Source organism: Macaca nemestrina, chromosome 11 (assembly GCF_043159975.1).
Source record: "Macaca nemestrina isolate mMacNem1 chromosome 11, mMacNem.hap1, whole genome shotgun sequence".
Classification (NCBI taxonomy): domain Eukaryota; kingdom Metazoa; phylum Chordata; class Mammalia; order Primates; family Cercopithecidae; genus Macaca; species Macaca nemestrina.
In genome coordinates, this window is record NC_092135.1 from 131397030 (window position 1) to 131413752 (window position 16723).

At 46.9% G+C, this 16723-nt stretch overlaps 1 protein-coding gene and 1 non-coding gene across 4 annotated transcripts in view; both read left to right on the forward strand.

The window, feature by feature from the left end:
• Window positions 1–8742, forward strand: part of LOC105473896 (autophagy related 16 like 1) — a 46004-nt gene extending 37262 nt beyond the window's left edge. For all 3 annotated transcript variants that reach the window (XM_011728079.3, XM_011728080.3, XM_011728081.3), the window contains 6 exons: window positions 2926–3046; window positions 3319–3424; window positions 5201–5350; window positions 5459–5506; window positions 6349–6450; window positions 7344–8742. In XM_011728079.3, coding sequence (XP_011726381.1) covers window positions 2926–3046; window positions 3319–3424; window positions 5201–5350; window positions 5459–5506; window positions 6349–6450; window positions 7344–7437 — 621 coding nt within the window. In that variant the 3' untranslated portion in view covers window positions 7438–8742. The remainder of the gene's footprint in view (window positions 1–2925; window positions 3047–3318; window positions 3425–5200; window positions 5351–5458; window positions 5507–6348; window positions 6451–7343) is intronic.
• On the forward strand, window positions 1767–2031 carry LOC112425251 (small Cajal body-specific RNA 6). The gene has a single exon (XR_003016318.1). It is a non-coding gene; the product is annotated as a small Cajal body-specific RNA 6 (non-coding RNA).
• Window positions 8743–16723: the final 7981 nt, after the last annotated feature.

Below are 16723 nucleotides of genomic sequence, written 5' to 3' on the forward strand. Positions count from 1 at the left end.
TGGAACCCCAAAGCCCATGAATTTTCAGCTATCATATGAAAAAGTGCTTATGCTATAAGGTTAAAAGAGCAATGGATACATTTTTAGGAAGAGTATAATTGTGTAAAGATTAACATGTTCATGGAAAGTATGTAAAAATGAATATACAGATGGTCCCCAATGTAGGGGATTTTCATCTTACAATGTGTTTGTCAGGACTGGCCCCATCATAAGTTGAGGATCATCTGTACTTGCCATATCCCACTTAGGCACAATGTCTTTTTATTCCCTGTGTTTGTGAAATGTGATTTTACTCTTAACATTAAGAAACAGATAGTGAATATAAATACAAATTTGAATTTTTGATAAAATAGTTATTAAGAATTGAATGTAAGGCTGGGCACAGTGGCTCATGCCTGTAATCCTAGCACTTTGGGAGGCCGAGGCAGGCAGATCACTTGAGGTCAGGAGTTCAAGACCAGCCTGGCCAACATGGTAAAACCCGTCTCTACTAAAAATACAAAAATTGGCCGGGCGCGGTGGCTCAAGCCTGTGATCCCAGCACTTTGGGAGGCCGAGACGGGCGGATCACGAGGTCAGGAGATCGAGACCATCCTGGCTAACACGGTGAAACCCCATCTCTACTAAAAAATACAAAAAAAACTAGCGGGGCGAGGTGGCGGGCGCCTGTAGTCCCAGCTACTCGGGAGGCTGAGGCAGGAGAATGGCGTAAACCCAGGAGGCGGAGCTTGCAGTGAGCCGAGATCCGGCCACGGCACTCCAGCCCGGGCTACAGAGCAAGACTCGGTCTCAAAAAAAAAAAAAAAAAAAAAAAATTAGCTGGACATGGTGGCGCATGCCTATAGTCCCAGCTACTCAGGAGGCTGAGGCAGAAGAATCACTTGAACCTGGGAGGCGGAGGTTGCAGTGAGCTGAGATCACGCCACTGCACTCCAGCTTGGGTGACAAGAGCGAAACTCTGTCTCAAAAAAGAAAAAAAAAAGAATTTAAGAAGTAGCCTACCCAAGTTTTTTTGTCTCTCCCCGTGATTTGTGCAGAGTGGATGTTTTATATTGAATGGAATCATTATTCATGGACTGTATGTAGTGGAGGCTTTGTTAGTGGAGCTTTCTTGATCTTACAGAAGGATCAGTGGGAGGTTTTCACACAACTGTAGCACAGCCGGCACCCAACTGGCAGCAGTTGTAAGATGCTGTCCCAGTTTCAGAGGTTTGAATGTGGGATAAGGCAGTGTGAGAACTCATGCAAGCTTCCCGCATTGAAGACGAGAGGGTAGTATATGTGGTAGTATAAGTTTTTTGTTTCTGTGCTGAAGTGGAGTTAACTCCACTGAAAATAGAGGAAAGACTGGTTTCAAAAATGTTAACACAAAAAATCTAACCCCGAACCATGAGGTCTCATCTTTGGGAGCTGAGGTTTGGAGTGCAGTGGCAGGATCTGGGCTCCCTGAAGCTTCGACCTTCTGGGCTCAAGCAGTCCTCTCACCTCAGCCTCCCCTGCAGCTGAGACTGTAAGTACATACCACCACACCCAGCTAATGTGAATTTTTTTGTAGAGATGTGGGTCTCACTATTTTGCCCAAGCTGGTCTCAAACTCCTGGGCTCAAGCAGTCCTCCCAGCTTGGTCTCCCAAAGTGGTAGGATTACCAGTGTGAGCCACTTTGCCCACCCTTGCATTTTCTAATTAGAAAGAAAACATCAGTGAATACCTTCTGAACCTCTGGTGTTTTAACACGTAGAAAAATGTTGATCATGCACTGCATAGAGGTCAATGATGAATGGTAAAAGGTCTGAGTCCTCAGATCCCCTCCCAGCATCCCAGTTATCCCCAGCTGCCTCTCCTCCATCGCGCTGCAGAAGTGCTGTGATGGGCAGAAGGGCAGCCGACACTCCGTGATGTCCCTCATTCTGCGTCCCTCCGTGAGCTCAGGGAAGACACTGGTTGGCATCCAACAGCTTAGTCACAAAGGGATTTGATTGTTGGGAGTGCTGATATCTGTGGCTATGATCAGACTTGTTCAAGCTGAGACCTCTGATTGAAAATCCCCCAGGGGTTTTAATTGTTTACATAGAGTCCTGATGTTGCCTTTTGTAAATTATGCTTGTGGTGACCTTGTCTAGTCTGACTTTAAATATGGAACTGACTTTCAGCAGCATGGGGCAAAATCGAGGCTTTAAACTTTTTAAAATTTGATATAATCCAGACATACAAAAAATTACAAAAACAGTACAGCAGATATCTGTGGTAGAGCTGATTTCAAATTCAAGATTGAGGATGGGGAGCACGTGAAGCTTGGTCCTAGTGATGTTCAGTTTTTGTTTTTAATGTTATTTTTAGTGGCAATTTTATCCTTTTGGTCTTGATACCTCACATTTGGCCAACACTCAAAGATAGGCTTCCTATGAAATGTGTGGCCTCTGGATAAGACTCAGGAATGAAATTGTTGCTTCGTATCCTGTTTGGGATTTGTGTGTGTGTGTGTGTGTGACAGGATCTTGCTGTCACTCAGGTGGAGTACAATGGCATTGTCATAGTTCACTGCAACCTCCGCCTCCCAGGCTCAAGCAGTCCTCTTGCCTCAGCTTCCCAAGTAACTGGGACCCCAGGCACATGCCACCACTCCCTGCAAATTTTTGAAAAAAGTTTTTGTAGAGATGGGGGTTTCACCGTGTTGCCCAGGCTGGTCTTGAACTCCTGGGCTCAAGCAGTCCTCACACCTTGGCCTCCCAGCGTGTTGGGATTGCAGGCATGAGTCTGTGCCTGACCTGTGTCTTTTTCCTTTGCTGTCTTATCGCTTTGAGTGTTCCTGGCCGGATCTCAGGGTGGTCTGACACTCTGACTGGAGGTAAGGATGCTGTGGATACTTTGCTAGCATAGGCAGGGCCTGGCGCCCTGAGGCTCACCCTGGCTGTGTTCTCTCCTAGCACACACTCACGGGACATAGTGGGAAAGTGCTGTCTGCTAAGTTCCTGCTGGACAATGCGCGGATCGTCTCAGGAAGTCACGACCGGACTCTCAAACTCTGGGATCTACGCAGCAAAGTCTGTGAGGAAATTCAGTCTTTCTGTCTGTGTATATGCTTAGATGTTAGCGTGGAGGTGTGTGTGTGCACGTCAGAGCCTGCATTTATGTAATATAGTTTGAATTTCAGATCTGGCTTCACGTTTAGAGGGGCACTGAGGGTAGTGATAGTTTTTCTTGTTTGAGGCTTCATTAAGTGAGTAACTCTGACAAGTCAGTGGTTCGAGGGTAGCAGCATTATGTAAACAGCCACGTTGGTGCCTCTGCTTGATTAATGATGTTTGCGTTTCTTTCAGGCATAAAGACAGTGTTTGCAGGATCCAGTTGCAATGATATTGTCTGCACAGAGCAATGTGTAATGAGTGGACATTTTGACAAGAAAATTCGTTTCTGGGACATTCGGTATGATACCCAAGCGCCTGACAGGAGGCACATGAGAGTCTCCACAGTGCTGGTTCTGTACGTGGGTTGTGCTTTTAAAATCTCAGGACATGACAGAAATGAGCTTCAGTACGTGCATGTGTAGTGTTAGCTTATTAACGCTCGGCTGTTCTTTCCCGTGAAGTAGCCTGTGGAGCTTAGCAGTCATTTATTGAGCATGCAGTGAGTGCTGGGCCCTTCACCAGCTGGCAGGTGAGAAAAGACACACAGGATACTCTTTCTCCCTTTAGGTAATTTAAACTGTAGTAGGGAAGGCAGACACAAAAGTCAGTGACTCGTGTGTTGAAGTAGAGGCAGGTCCCTTTGCCCAAGTGTGCTAAAGAATGCCTCTCCAGATGTCTCCGGAGACTTGAGTAGGATTCACACAGCAGGAAAGCCGCTCAAACTTTTGAGTGTGTGTCTGGTGGCTGATACATGGCAAGTGGGCAGAAGCCAGTGAGGTGGCTATGGCGCGTTGAAATCAGGTTGCCACGGGCTTGATAAGCCATTTTCAAACGACTCGATCCCGTAAGTCGTTGGGTGTTTAGCAAGGAAGTGGTTGCTTTGCAGGAGTCTAGTAGATGACTTTGGTGGCATTTTGAGAGGGCATATTGGGGAACAGGAAATCAATAGAGTTGATAAGGACCTAAGTTCAAGTCAGTAGAGGAACATGTGGAGGAGGGAATCTATTTGAAGGAGAATTTGGACAGGGCTTGTTGACAGGTTGGAGGCAGAGGATGAGGAGGGGGAAGACAGGATGGAGAGTAAATGAGGACAGCCTCCCAGCAGGGTTGTAGAGAGGGCGGGGGTACAGGGCCTGTGGTGATAGATGATGCTTTGAAACACAGCATGGCACCAGAAAGTCCTGACAATGCTCATGGTTCCTGGACACCACTTCACATTTTATTCATAATCTTTAGTTTGCTTTTAAAACCTGAAACTGGAACTTGAAACATGGAATTTGAGAGTTAAGCTGGATGTTCGAAGTCTCTTAGTCCATCCCATAATTTGACAGGTGAAGACCCCGAGTCCCAAGGAAGTGGAGTAGGTTGCTTCAAGCTGCATATTTAGCAACAGTCAGATAAATTCTTGCTTAGTTACGGTGTGAGGTAGAAAATGGTTTCGTTGAAGGCTTACAACAAAGTCATCACAGAACAGGTCAGCACCCACTTTGGCTGTAAATGTCACCAACAGGGCCCTGCCCAGGGTGGCCGTTAGCCGACCTGGACATGGGCCGGAGCACAGAGAAGAAGAAGGAGGTGCATAGAACCGTGGCTCTGCGCTGGCTTTCCTGGCCCCATGTCTAGAGGTGGAGGGCCACAGAGCCACACTGAATAGGGCAGAAAGCCTGCAAGAGCCTACAGGGTTACACTGACAAGGCAGCCCAGGCCCGCGAGTGCACGTTTCTTTGCCAACTTTATCCAAAAGTTGAAATCACATCACTGAACTAATACTAATTGGGTAGTAGCCCTAGTTAGCTCATGCTGATCAGAAACTCTGATTGGTGACTGTTGTCATCCCAAAAATGGATGAGGAAATTCTGACCAACTTCAGAGTTCCAGTCTGGAAATGACTGTCTTAGGGTCTATTGATGAGAAAGTAAGAAAAGCGGTCACAGGTTATTAGAAGGCTGGGAACACATTTACTGCGCTGGCAGAGCGTTGCATGCTAGTTGAATTGCAGCGCCTTTTTTTTCCTCCACGGCATGAGGTCTAGTTTGGCCTATGTTACATTTCTCCAATCTGTTGTCCCTCTTAGATCAGAGAGTATAGTTCGAGAGATGGAGCTGTTGGGAAAGATTACTGCCCTGGACTTAAACCCAGAAAGGACTGAGCTCCTGAGCTGCTCCCGGGATGACTTGCTAAAAGTTATTGATCTCCGAACAAATGCTGTCAAGCAGACATTCAGGTAACTGAAGACGTGCTGGTTGCATGAAGACCAGAGTCCCAGCCCTGCTCTCTTACGTGCTGCATGGCCTGAGCTCCCTGAGTGACAGTGCCCTGTTGTTTGTTTCAGTGCACCTGGGTTCAAGTGCGGCTCTGACTGGACCAGAGTTGTCTTCAGGTTAGTAGTGACCCACCCCCTCCCAATTTGGTTCATCACAAAGAGTTCTGTGTGGGCATTTTCCCACTGGGGATACAGAGCTAAATTTTGTTCAGTGCCCAACCTGTGTTTCCAGGAATGTGCTTGTAAGTTCATTATTGCAGGCCACCATTATTGTCTCTTTCCAGTGTTCCTTTTGTGATTACAGGAACCTAACGTGTTGTACCAAAAAATAACAGTTGGCTGGTTGCTTTCTTCTGGGTGAGCCCATTAGGTACACTTCTCATCACTCATTCACGCAAGAACTGTTGCCTCACACCTTAAGTTTGGAAGGTGTGAGAGCTTTGGAAAAGGGCAGGAATGGCTGTGGGCCTGGGGTGGGACTGAAAAGCCTTTTTGAAGAAGGGTGTGCAGGTGGTCTGCAGTTTTCCGCTCCTTGTTCCCTTCTTCCATGTATCGTGCTTCTTCCAAATACGTTTCCAGGCTCGGTTGCTAAGATGCTTCTTCTCTTTCCTCCTCCTCTTTGAAGCATGTAACAAGGCAGTCCACGGGCTGAAACCCTGAGCTATGTGGAGGTTGGCTTTGATCTCCCTATATGTTGTTTTGTTCAAGTCTGTAGATGGTTAAGGACTTGGAGCCCCAAGAAGTAATGTGATGCCACTCTTCATTAGCGGATGGTGCTGAAATACTGGGGAAAAGCAGATTTGGCTGGAAGGGCCATGAATAGCACACATTCTGAGGTCTAGGCACACAGGAGTGGCCATCAGTGAAGAACAAACATTCCTTCTTGGGAAAAAGGCCACGGAGATGCTGAATGGGGGATGGGGAATTGACAGCCTTTCCTTTCTTCCTGTCTTCTCTAGTCCTGACGGCAGTTACGTGGCGGCAGGCTCTGCTGAGGGCTCTCTCTACATCTGGAGTGTGCTCACAGGGAAAGTGGAAAAGGTTCTCTCAAAGCAGCACAGGTAAGACGAGCCCTGTCTCAGCGCCCCCTTGCGTTGTGAGCACGGCCTTTGACTTGATCTCAGGGTCATCCGGTTTAGACCTCAGTCAACACCATGAGGGCACTGCCCGCCCGCCCACCTGCTCGGCTGACTGAGCTAGGTCAGTGGAGAGAAGCTGGGGCCATTCACAGCACAGCAGGCCACAGTCTACAGAGTACTCCAGGTAGAGCGGTTAGAGTGGCGGCCGCTGGAGAAAGGGTTATAGAAACACATCCCTGTCTCTTTGGTTATGTCCCATGTCCTCTGTGTCTTCTTCCCCTTCTCTACTCTCCTTCCTTTCTGCCTCCCTCTCTCCCTTGGAAGTCCCTGTTGTCAGTGCATTGACATGTCCTAAACACTAATTTCCACACACCTTATTTTATCTTCCACCTGATAGGCAGGCCCCAGACCCCCTTTTTTCCTAACTTTGTTCTGCCCACACAAGCCCACCTGCTAGTCGGAAGCCAGATACCATTTTCCTTCAGAACCTTCTCTCCCTGCCCTTGGGCAGCAGCAACTGCTCGCAGACCTAACCAGTGCTGGCCCCCACTGCCTGGCTCTTCAGAGGCATGTGTCCTGTCTCTTTCCAGCTCACCCAGAGCTCCTCTCTTGGGGAGAGAGTGATAAGCGCTGACTGCCAAAGGGGCCAAACTCCCTTCATCCCAGCGTGACTTAATTAAGTACACCACTGGATTTTTCAGAGGTCTTTTGCATTGTAGTGAGCTCCTGCCTTGCTGTGGGCACAGTGCCAGAGAGTGAAATGGAAGTTGGCAAAATTGTGACTCCCTGAGTGCACAAGCTTCTGGTGTTTAGTTTACTAAGATCTCATCCCAAATGTTCTGAAACTTGGTACTTTTCTGATCTCTCCTTTGAAGCTCGTCCATCAATGCGGTGGCGTGGTCGCCCTCTGGCTCGCACGTTGTCAGCGTGGACAAAGGATGCAAAGCTGTGCTGTGGGCACAGTATTGACGGGGCTCTCAGGGCTGGGAGGACCCCAGCGCCCTCCTCAGAAGAAGCACGTGGGCTCCCACAGCCCTGTCCTGGCAGGTGATGTGCTGGGTACAGCATGGACCTCCCAGAGAAGCTCAAGCTATGTGGCACTGTAGCTTTGCCGTGAATGGGATTTCTGAAGATTTGACTGAGGTCTCTCTTGGCCTGGAAGAATAACACTGAAAAAACCTGACGCTGCGGTCACTTAGCAGAGGCTCAGGTTCTTGCTTTGGGAAACACTACTAGCTCTGACCTTCCATACCTCACTTGGGGGAGCACAGGGCCCCGCTGGGCCTCCTCACCAAGGGCAGTGCCAAAAACAGCCCCCACATCAAGGTGGTGTTCTCTGTGCTTTCTCTCATCCTTCCAAAGTTGGTTCTGGCCTGACGCATGTCCCATCACCGTGGGGTCATTTGCCCGGTGAACTCACTTTAAGCATTGGATTAACGGAAACTCCAAGGCTACAGACCCCTCCCTGGTGGGCTGCATGAATGTGTCTCATTACTGCTGAAATTTCCTCAGATCTCTTCCACTGTTCTTCAGAGCTTTCTGGCTCTCTTTCCCCCACAAAATTCGACATATTTAAAGATCTCTGTGTGGTTTAAAAAAAAATGTTTTTATGTTTTTTTGAGGTGGGAGAGGATGTGAGAAAATCTTTTCCAGGGAAATGGGTTTGCTGCAGAGGTAAGGATGTGTTCCTATATCGATCTGCAGACACCCAGAAGGTGGGTGCACACTGCATGCTTGGGGTGCCAAGGGATTTGAGACCTCCAACATATTTGTCTGAAGCTGGTGATTCTGGCCACGGCCCCTCTGCCAAGCCTGTGTGCCATGCCCTTGGTGCTTTAGTGCAAGAAGCCCAGGCTCAGAAGCACAGCAGTGCCATCTTTCCGTTTCAGGGGTTGTGATGAAGGCCAAGGAAAAGCATTTATCTTTACCATTTTACCTGTGTATAAAGTTTTAGTTCATTGAGTGTGCAAAACACCCTTATCACTTCTAAATTTGCACTTTATTTTTTTTCTTCCATGCTTGTTCTCTGGGCATTTGGGGATGTGAGTGCTAGAGCCAGTGAGAGGTGTCAGGCCGCCTTCCCACTGATGGTCCTGGCCTCCACCTGCCCTCTCTTCCCTGCCTGGTCGCCACTTTCCAATTTGTCCTTCAGAGAACTTAAGGAGAGTTGAAATTCACGGGCCAGGGCACATCTTTTATTTATTTCGTTATGTTGCCCAACAGAACTTGATTGTAAATAATTAAAAAGAAATCTGTTACATACTTTTCAAACTCCATGCCTCGTGGTGATGATTTTATTCTCCCTTATCCTTAGAAAGGGAAAGAAAGTGATTTCTTTGTTTACCTGGTAGTTATTTGTAAACAATGGCTAGTACTTTTTTTTCCCCATTTACCAAGTGTTTATTGTGTTTTTCGTTTGTTTGTTTTTTTTAACTGCATGATTCCATTTATATAAAATTCTAGAAAATATAAACAAATCTATAGTGGCAGAAAGCAGATTATTGGTTGTCTGCAGATGGAGGGAGGGGGAGGAATGAATTACAAAAGGCCACAAAGAAACAATTGGGGCGATGGAAATGTCTGTTACCTTGATTGTGATGATGGGTTTATACCTATATACATATGTCAAAGCTCATCAAATTATGTACTTTAAATATGGGCAGTTTATTGTATGTCTGTCCCTTAATAAAGTTGAGGGGGGGAAGAGAGAGAAAGGCAAACACATAGAAGGAGGAAGGAAGACAGGAAGGAGGTAAAGAGGGAGGGAGGAAGGAGCGAGAGAGCGTTGAACAGCTCCGCCTTGGATGTGCCTCTCCGTTGCCATTGACCGGCTTAACTGATGCACTTTCCCATTTACTGGGAGCAGTCTGGGAACCAGGTTGAATTGTGTGGAGTGTCCTACTTGTTTGTTTGTTTGTTTGTTGTTGTTGTTTGTATACTTTTAAGTTGTAGGGTACATGTGCACAACGTGCAGGTTTGTTACATACGTATACATGTGCCATGTTGCTGTGCTGCACCCATTAACTCATCATTTACATTAGGTATATCTCCTAATGCTATCCCTCCCCCCTCCCTGCTCCCCACAATAGGCCCCAGTGTGTGATGTTCCCCTTCCTGTGTCCAAGTGATCTCAATGTTCAATTCCCCCCTATAAGTGAGAGCATGTGGGGTTTGGTTTTCTGTTCTTGCGATAGTTTGCTGAGAATGATGGTTTCCAGCTGCATCCATGTCTCTACAGAGGACATGAACTCATTCTTTTTTATGGCTGCATAGTATTCCACGGTGTATGTGTGCCACATTTTCTTAACCCAGTCTGTCACTGATGGACATTTGGGTTGGTTCCAAGTCTTTGCTATTGTGAATAGTGACAATGGCTAGTACTTTTTAATGGCCTTTTCTCGTTCATCATGTAAGCTCCACTCCACAAAGTATCACTCCCTGTAAACACTAGTGTTCCAGTTTCATGTCACGCAAATCTTAACGGACACTGGAAAGGTATTTCTTCAGAACGTTACCAGCTGCAGTAGAAGAGCCCCGCACGATTCCTCTTCAGCCCCGCACACGGAGCCTTTCTCCAGTGAAACGCCACGCTGGAGAGGCATTCACTTGTGGTGGCTCAGATACCTGACACACAGCCTGAGCTGTGACAAGTGATGACCACCCTGCTCAGGAAACTCAGCCAGTCTCCACTTAGCCTAGCACCTGCAGTCAAGGTGCCATCAGGGTCTGAAGTCTGAGGCAGCCAGCACTTGCACAAAGCTGGATGAAGGCGAGATGTGTCGGCTCACACCTGTAATCCCAACACTTTGGGAGGCTGAGGCAGAAGGATCACTTGAGGCCAGGAGTTGGAGGCTACAGTGAGCTATGATTGCACTCCAGCCTGGGTGATAAAGTAAGACCCTGTCTCTTAAAAAAAAAAAAAAAAAAAAAAGTTGGATGAGCCCTTTGCAATCACTTCAAGAAGGTGATTCTCCAAATAGGCCCCAAACAAGTGTTCGAATAGTCTCAGATCATGCTGTTTTTGCATTTGGAGGGAAGCATGGCTGTTCTTTGCTCAGCCTGAGCTCCATTCCAGTCCCGTAACTGCCCGCCAGTGCTGAGGTCAACGCGAGGGTCTCACAGCACCGGGGAGTGTGGCTGCCTTTTAACTCCCTGCCTAGGGTGTGGACAAGGGCCTTTCCAGCAGCTAGTTGTGTTTTTATTTCTTTTTTTTTTTTTTTTTTTTTTGAGACAGGGTTTTGCTGTGCTGCCCAGGCTGGAGTACAGTGGTATGGTCACTGCTCACTGCAGCCTCGACCTCCCAGGCCCAGGCGATCTACTCCCTCAACCTGAGCATACCACCATGCCTGGCTAATTTTATTTTTAATAGAGATGGGGTCTCAGTAGGTTGCAGGAGGGTCTCCAATGGCAGTGCCAAAAGCAGTCCTCCTGCCTCAGCCTCTCAAAGTGCCGGGAGTATGGGAGTGGAGCCACTTTTGTTTGGCCCTATTTTTCTTTATGTTTTTATTTTTATTTTTTGAGATAAGATCTCTGTCACCCAGGCTGGAGTGGAGTGGCACAATCTTGGCTCACTGCAGCCTCTGCCTCCCAGGCACAAGTGATCCCCCCACCTCTGTCTCCCAAGTAGCTGGGACGATAGGATAGGTTGGTGCCACTACAGCCAGCTAATTTTTTATATTTTGTAGAGACGGTTTCACCATGTTACCCAAAGCCTTATTGTTAAAGTGCATACTGTTCATATGCTGCCTCTTACCATAGATGTCCCAAAGCCCCTCCTGCTTTCACAGCATGGCATCCGATGTTTCGTGGGGACACTAGGGTGATTGGATGGAAGAGGCTGCTCTTAGGCTCCAGGAGCAAGTCGGCTGGGAAGTCGCAGGTTGCTGAGTGTACCAAATCCTGCACAACTACCTGAGTGTCTGTAGCACAACAGCAATCTTAATTGATTAGATCTTTTCTTTCTTTTGAGGTAGGGTCTTATTCCAGTTACCCAAGTGGAGTGCAGTGGTGCAATCTCAGTTCACTGCCACTTTGACCTCCTAGGCTCAGGTGATCCTCCCACCTCAGCCTCCCGAGTAGCTGGGACTGCAGCCACCTGCCACCATGCTTGGCACTTTTTTTTTCTTTTTTTGTATTTTTAGTAGAGATGGGATTTTGCCATGTTGGCGAGGGTTGTCTCGAACTCTGGACTCAAACAGTCCACCCGTCTGCCTTCTCAAAGTGCTGGGATCATAGACATGAGCCACTGCACCTGGCCACGCCCACAGGGACAGGTGTGACGCTAAGCCGTGTCTTCAAAAGTGAATGGGCTGTGCTCCTCCGCATGGCCTTTTCTAGTATCCTGCTTTAATAAGTTCGGCTTGTGTTAGAAATTCCTATCTTCCATCCAAAAAACTTTGGAAATCCCAGCACTTTGGGAGGCCGAGGCTGGCGGATCACGAGGTCAGGAGATTGAGACCCTCCTGGCTAACACGGTGAAACCCCATCTCTACCAAGAATACAAAAAATTAGCCGGGTGTGGTGGTCCACACCTGTAATCCCAGCTAGTCAGGAGGCTGAGGCAGGAGAATCGCTTGAACCCGGGAGGTGGAGGTTTCAGTGAGCCGAGATCGGACCATTGAACTCCATTCTGGGTGACACAGCAAGACTCTGTCTCAAAAAAAAAAAAAAAAAACCTTTGGAAATCTTGAGTAAAATGAGGTATGCCTGTATCTGCGTAGATGCTGTAAAAGTGCATGAGGTATGTGGTACCTGCCAGTAAAAGACGGGACTAATCACAGAATGATTCTTAGCTGCCTCACTTAAGCAAAATTTGACTTCTCTGGCCTCCAGGAACTCTGACTTTCCTAACAGGTCTCAACCCTTCCTGGCCTGTTTGTTCCAGATCCTCCCTCTCTGTGCATGCTCCAACTGTTCCTGTCCTCTCAACCTTCCCCACTGCTTAGTGAGTCTTCCCCGGCACTGCGTTGCCTTCATATTCTAACCTGCAATTGGTGAGCACAGTGAGAACATCCAAATCAGGACAAACACAGAACCCAAGGGAGTAGACAGTATTGTCTCTAACGAGTCCAGTGTACCCACCACTCAACAGCCCTGTCAGTCTCAGTCAGCCCTCTTTGATGCTTTCCCCCCAGAGTATTTTAACGCAAATTTCAAGCATGTTGTTTTACCCATGAATTACCATGCATCCCAACCCAGCCCGGCAAGGAGACCCGGCTGTGATTAACCTACTGGAATTAACAGTGACGGTATGACGGTATCACCCACCCTTCAGTCCAATGTTCCTGATTGTTGCAGCGGTGTTTCTTATGATTGGTTTGAAACAAAATCCAATTAGCTTTTGCTGTATAACAGACTACCTCAAACTTCATGGCTTAAAACAATGATTATTTACTAAGATTCTGTGAGGCAGCTGACCTGGTCTAGTGGGGATGGATGGTGGAGGTGGCTTTGTTCACACATCTGCTGGGGGGATTGCTGGCACAGCAAGCAAGCAAGCATCCGTGTATAAGCAAGCCCTTGTCACTATCCTTGGGTCATTTTTTTTTGTTTGTTTTTTTAAATCTCACTCTGTCACCCAGGCTGAAGTGCAGTGGCACAATCTCGGCTCACTGCAAGCTCCGCCTCCCGGGTTCACACCATTCTCCTGCCTCAGCCTCCCAAGTAGCAGGGACTACAGGTGCCTGCCACCATGCCCAGCTAATTTTTTTGTATTTTCAGTAGAGATGGAGTTTCACCATGTTAGCCAGGATGGTCTCCATCTCCTGACCTCGTGATCTGCCCGCCTCGGCCTCCCAAAGTGCTGGGATTACAGGCGCTGAGTATGTATTCTAGGACAGTAATTCTTGCTGACCTTTTTTTGAATGCCCCACACTGGATGTGGTTGGCTTCTCCATAAGCATACACTTGTATCTCAAGTGGGGACATTAGTCCTGCACATGACTGTGGGCCCAGCCCCCACTGTGGATTGCTCTGACCCCAGGCACAGGAAGGTGACGGCAGGCAAATTCTGGCTTTGGGCTTCATTTTTATCAGAGAACTACAGTGAGGAGAGGATAGGTAGGCATGCTTGTGAGCCAGGCACTAAGAGGATAAACTGTAAACAGCCTGGCTTCTAGTTAGGAAGCCGTAAGTCCTGTTGCCCCCAGGAGTACACCCAGATGGTCCTAAGAGACTAAGAAGATCTCAGGGCCGTCATATGCTTTACACCCGATAGAGTGCTTGGCACGTGGTGGGTTTTTAGTAGTAGAATTAGTGGAAAACAAACCAGCCCCAAGATTGTCCCAAAGTATAACTAGCTGAAAGGAAGAGAGAATCGTTTAAAAATGTAATAGTAGGCCAGGCATGGTGGCTCACACCTGTAATCCCAACTGAGGTGAGCTGGGCGGATTACTTGAGGCCAGGAGTTTGAGACCTGCCTGGGCAGCATGATGAAACCCTGTCGCTACTAGAAATGCAAAAATTAGCCGGGTGTGGTGGCACATCCCTGTAATCCCAGCTATTCAGGATGCTGAAGCAAGAGGATCACCTGAGCCCCAAAGGTCAAGGCTGCAGTGAGTCATGATGGTGCCACTGCACTCCAGTCTGAGCGACAGAGCAAGACAGTGTCTCAAAAGAAAAAAAAATTTGAGATTCACATACCATAAACCATTTTAAAGTAAACAATTCAGCAACATTTAATATATTCACAATGTTGTGCAACCACCCCCTCTAATTCCAGCAAGAAAGAGGATCAGTGCTTTTCAGACGTTTTTGATCAGTAGCAGTGGATCTATCTGAAGGAAACTTATGAGCCCTCTCCCCAGAAAAAGGCATATCTACATAACTTTGCATGCAGCTTAGGTTCACAGATCCTGAAGCCCATCCAGGGATCCCAGGGTAAGCCCTCAGTTCGTGGTTGGCTCTCCACTCTTCTGTAGAAGCAACCTCATCATCGTCAGAACCCCCTTTAGCGTTGAGGCCCAGGTGGCATGACCAGAGGCTGAAGAAGCACACAAGATAGGTGTGAGCCTCACCGCTGGAGAGGACAAGAGAAAATCTTGATCAGGATCGTCCCGCACAAGACTTGACCTTCTTAAGGCCATCTGCACATTCCATGAATCTTTCCACTTTGCACGACAAGGCAGGCTGGGGGGTCCCCTCAGACCGATAAAGGAAATAGGCCAGGCTACTCCCTCAAGGTCATAATGGATTCAGCAGTAGGCCAAGAACCCAGGACTCCGTCTGGGGCGGTTTGTACAGCATGCTCCTATTACATGGGAACCCGCAACATTAAGTACCATTTTCAGCACAGTGCCTCCAGACAGACATTGGAAATCTGTCTGGGAGTGGGCCCCCCAGGGTGGTGAGAGGGCTTCAGTGCCTACAAGGCTAATCATGGAAGGATTCACGTGCGGAAAAGATTAAGTTCGAGCGATGGAGAGAAGCAGAAGGGAAGCCAGTTCCATCCTAACGTAATTTTTCACTCTTTATACTAATAATTTAGTATTAGTAAATCATAATTTACTAATTCTAATTAGTAAATAATACTAGTAAATACTAATAATAGTAAATGCTAATAATTAGTAAATAATAGTTTTTTCACTCTTTATTCTATCTGGAAAAAAAAATGGATATCCAACAAATCCAACGAGATAGTGATTTCCCCATCCTTGGAAGCTTTCAGTAACTTATTGGAGATGTTAACAGAGGAGATCAAAGTAAGGGATGGAATGGGAACAAAGTGATTTTTTAAAGGTCTCTCATTACCTTGCAGACCCACAGGATTGCGTTTATGATTGCAGATATTATTAGCCAGCCCAACCCCAAACAGCCCTCTATTCTTTAAACTCACTGACTGAGTCTAGGAGATACATACTGGAATTAAGGTGACTTTTAAAAGCTCCGATTCCCTGGCAGTCTTTATCCATACTTCAAGCTGCCCAGGTGTTCTCTGCTTCAGTAAAATCAAGGCAATGAGGACACGAGATTTTCATTTTGTAGCTGATGTTTAGCAGAGTTACCCATTTTCCTCGTGCATGAGCCCCAGTAAACCCCTAAGACGACAACCCCGCCCCAAAGCCCATAAACCTCTTAGCTGGATGCCTGCACCCCGCTCCCACCTCCCCTGCCCAGCAAGCCGGCTGCTGTGTTTAGTGTTTGGAGATGAAACACAGGGTTCAAAGCATTGTCTCACTGGAAGCCAACCCCAGAGAAACAAGCATGCTGTAGCCACTGGTGCCCAGACTTTGAGCATTCATAGACCAATAATTCTCAAAAATAAATATAGGGGAAGATTGCCAGCTTTTAATTTTTGCCAAGTAAGGACTTTTTTCTAAACTACCACATACTCTTGATTGTTATTTCATAAAAAGAACGAACATTTTTGTCCTTGTGCTTAGGAGCTGCATTCTGAGATACGGGTAAAGTGTCATGATGTGTGCATGTACGTTCAAATGGTTAAAAAGGGAAAAAACAGGTAGATATAGAGGAGTGCAGGCAGCAAAATGTTAATTGTCAAATCTTGAAGTTGACCATGTGGGTGTCTATTGTACTGTTCTTCTAACTTTTCTGTGCTTTAAAATTTCATAATAAAATTGTAGAATATGCAGAGCTCATGACAGAAGGCAGATCTGTGATTGCCTGGGGCAGGAGGGTGGATGGAGTTGTTGATGGAAATGGGTACAGGGAACTTTGGGGAGTGGTGGAATTGATCACAGCGATGGTTACACAATGTAGATGATGACCAAAACTCATCAAACTGTACACTCAAAATGGGTGAATTTTGTTAGTTATTAGATACATTTTCCCTCTATATGTATTTGCCTACACTCATCTATGTCTATCTCTATTTCAAAATTCACCCATTTCATATATATATCTCAATGAAGATAGAGGGGAAGAAGAAAAAGAATGACTTGTTTTTTGTTTTTTCTTGTTTGTCTGTTTTTGTTTTTTGTTTTTTGTTTTTTGGGTTTTTTTTTGAGATAGAGTCTCACTCTGTTACCCAGGCTGGAATGCAGTCTCGGCTCAGTGCAACCTCCATCTCCCAGGTTCAAGTGATTCTTTGCCTCAGCCTCCCAGGTAGCTAGGATTAAAGGCGCCTACCCCCACACCCAGCTAATTTTTATATTTTTTATAGAGAAGAGGTTTCACCATGTTGGCCAGGCTAGTCTCGAACTCCTTACCTCAAATGATCCGCCCGCCTCTGATTCCCAAAGTGCTGGGATTACAGGTGTGAGCCACTGTGCCCGGCACAGCATTTTTTTTTTTTTTT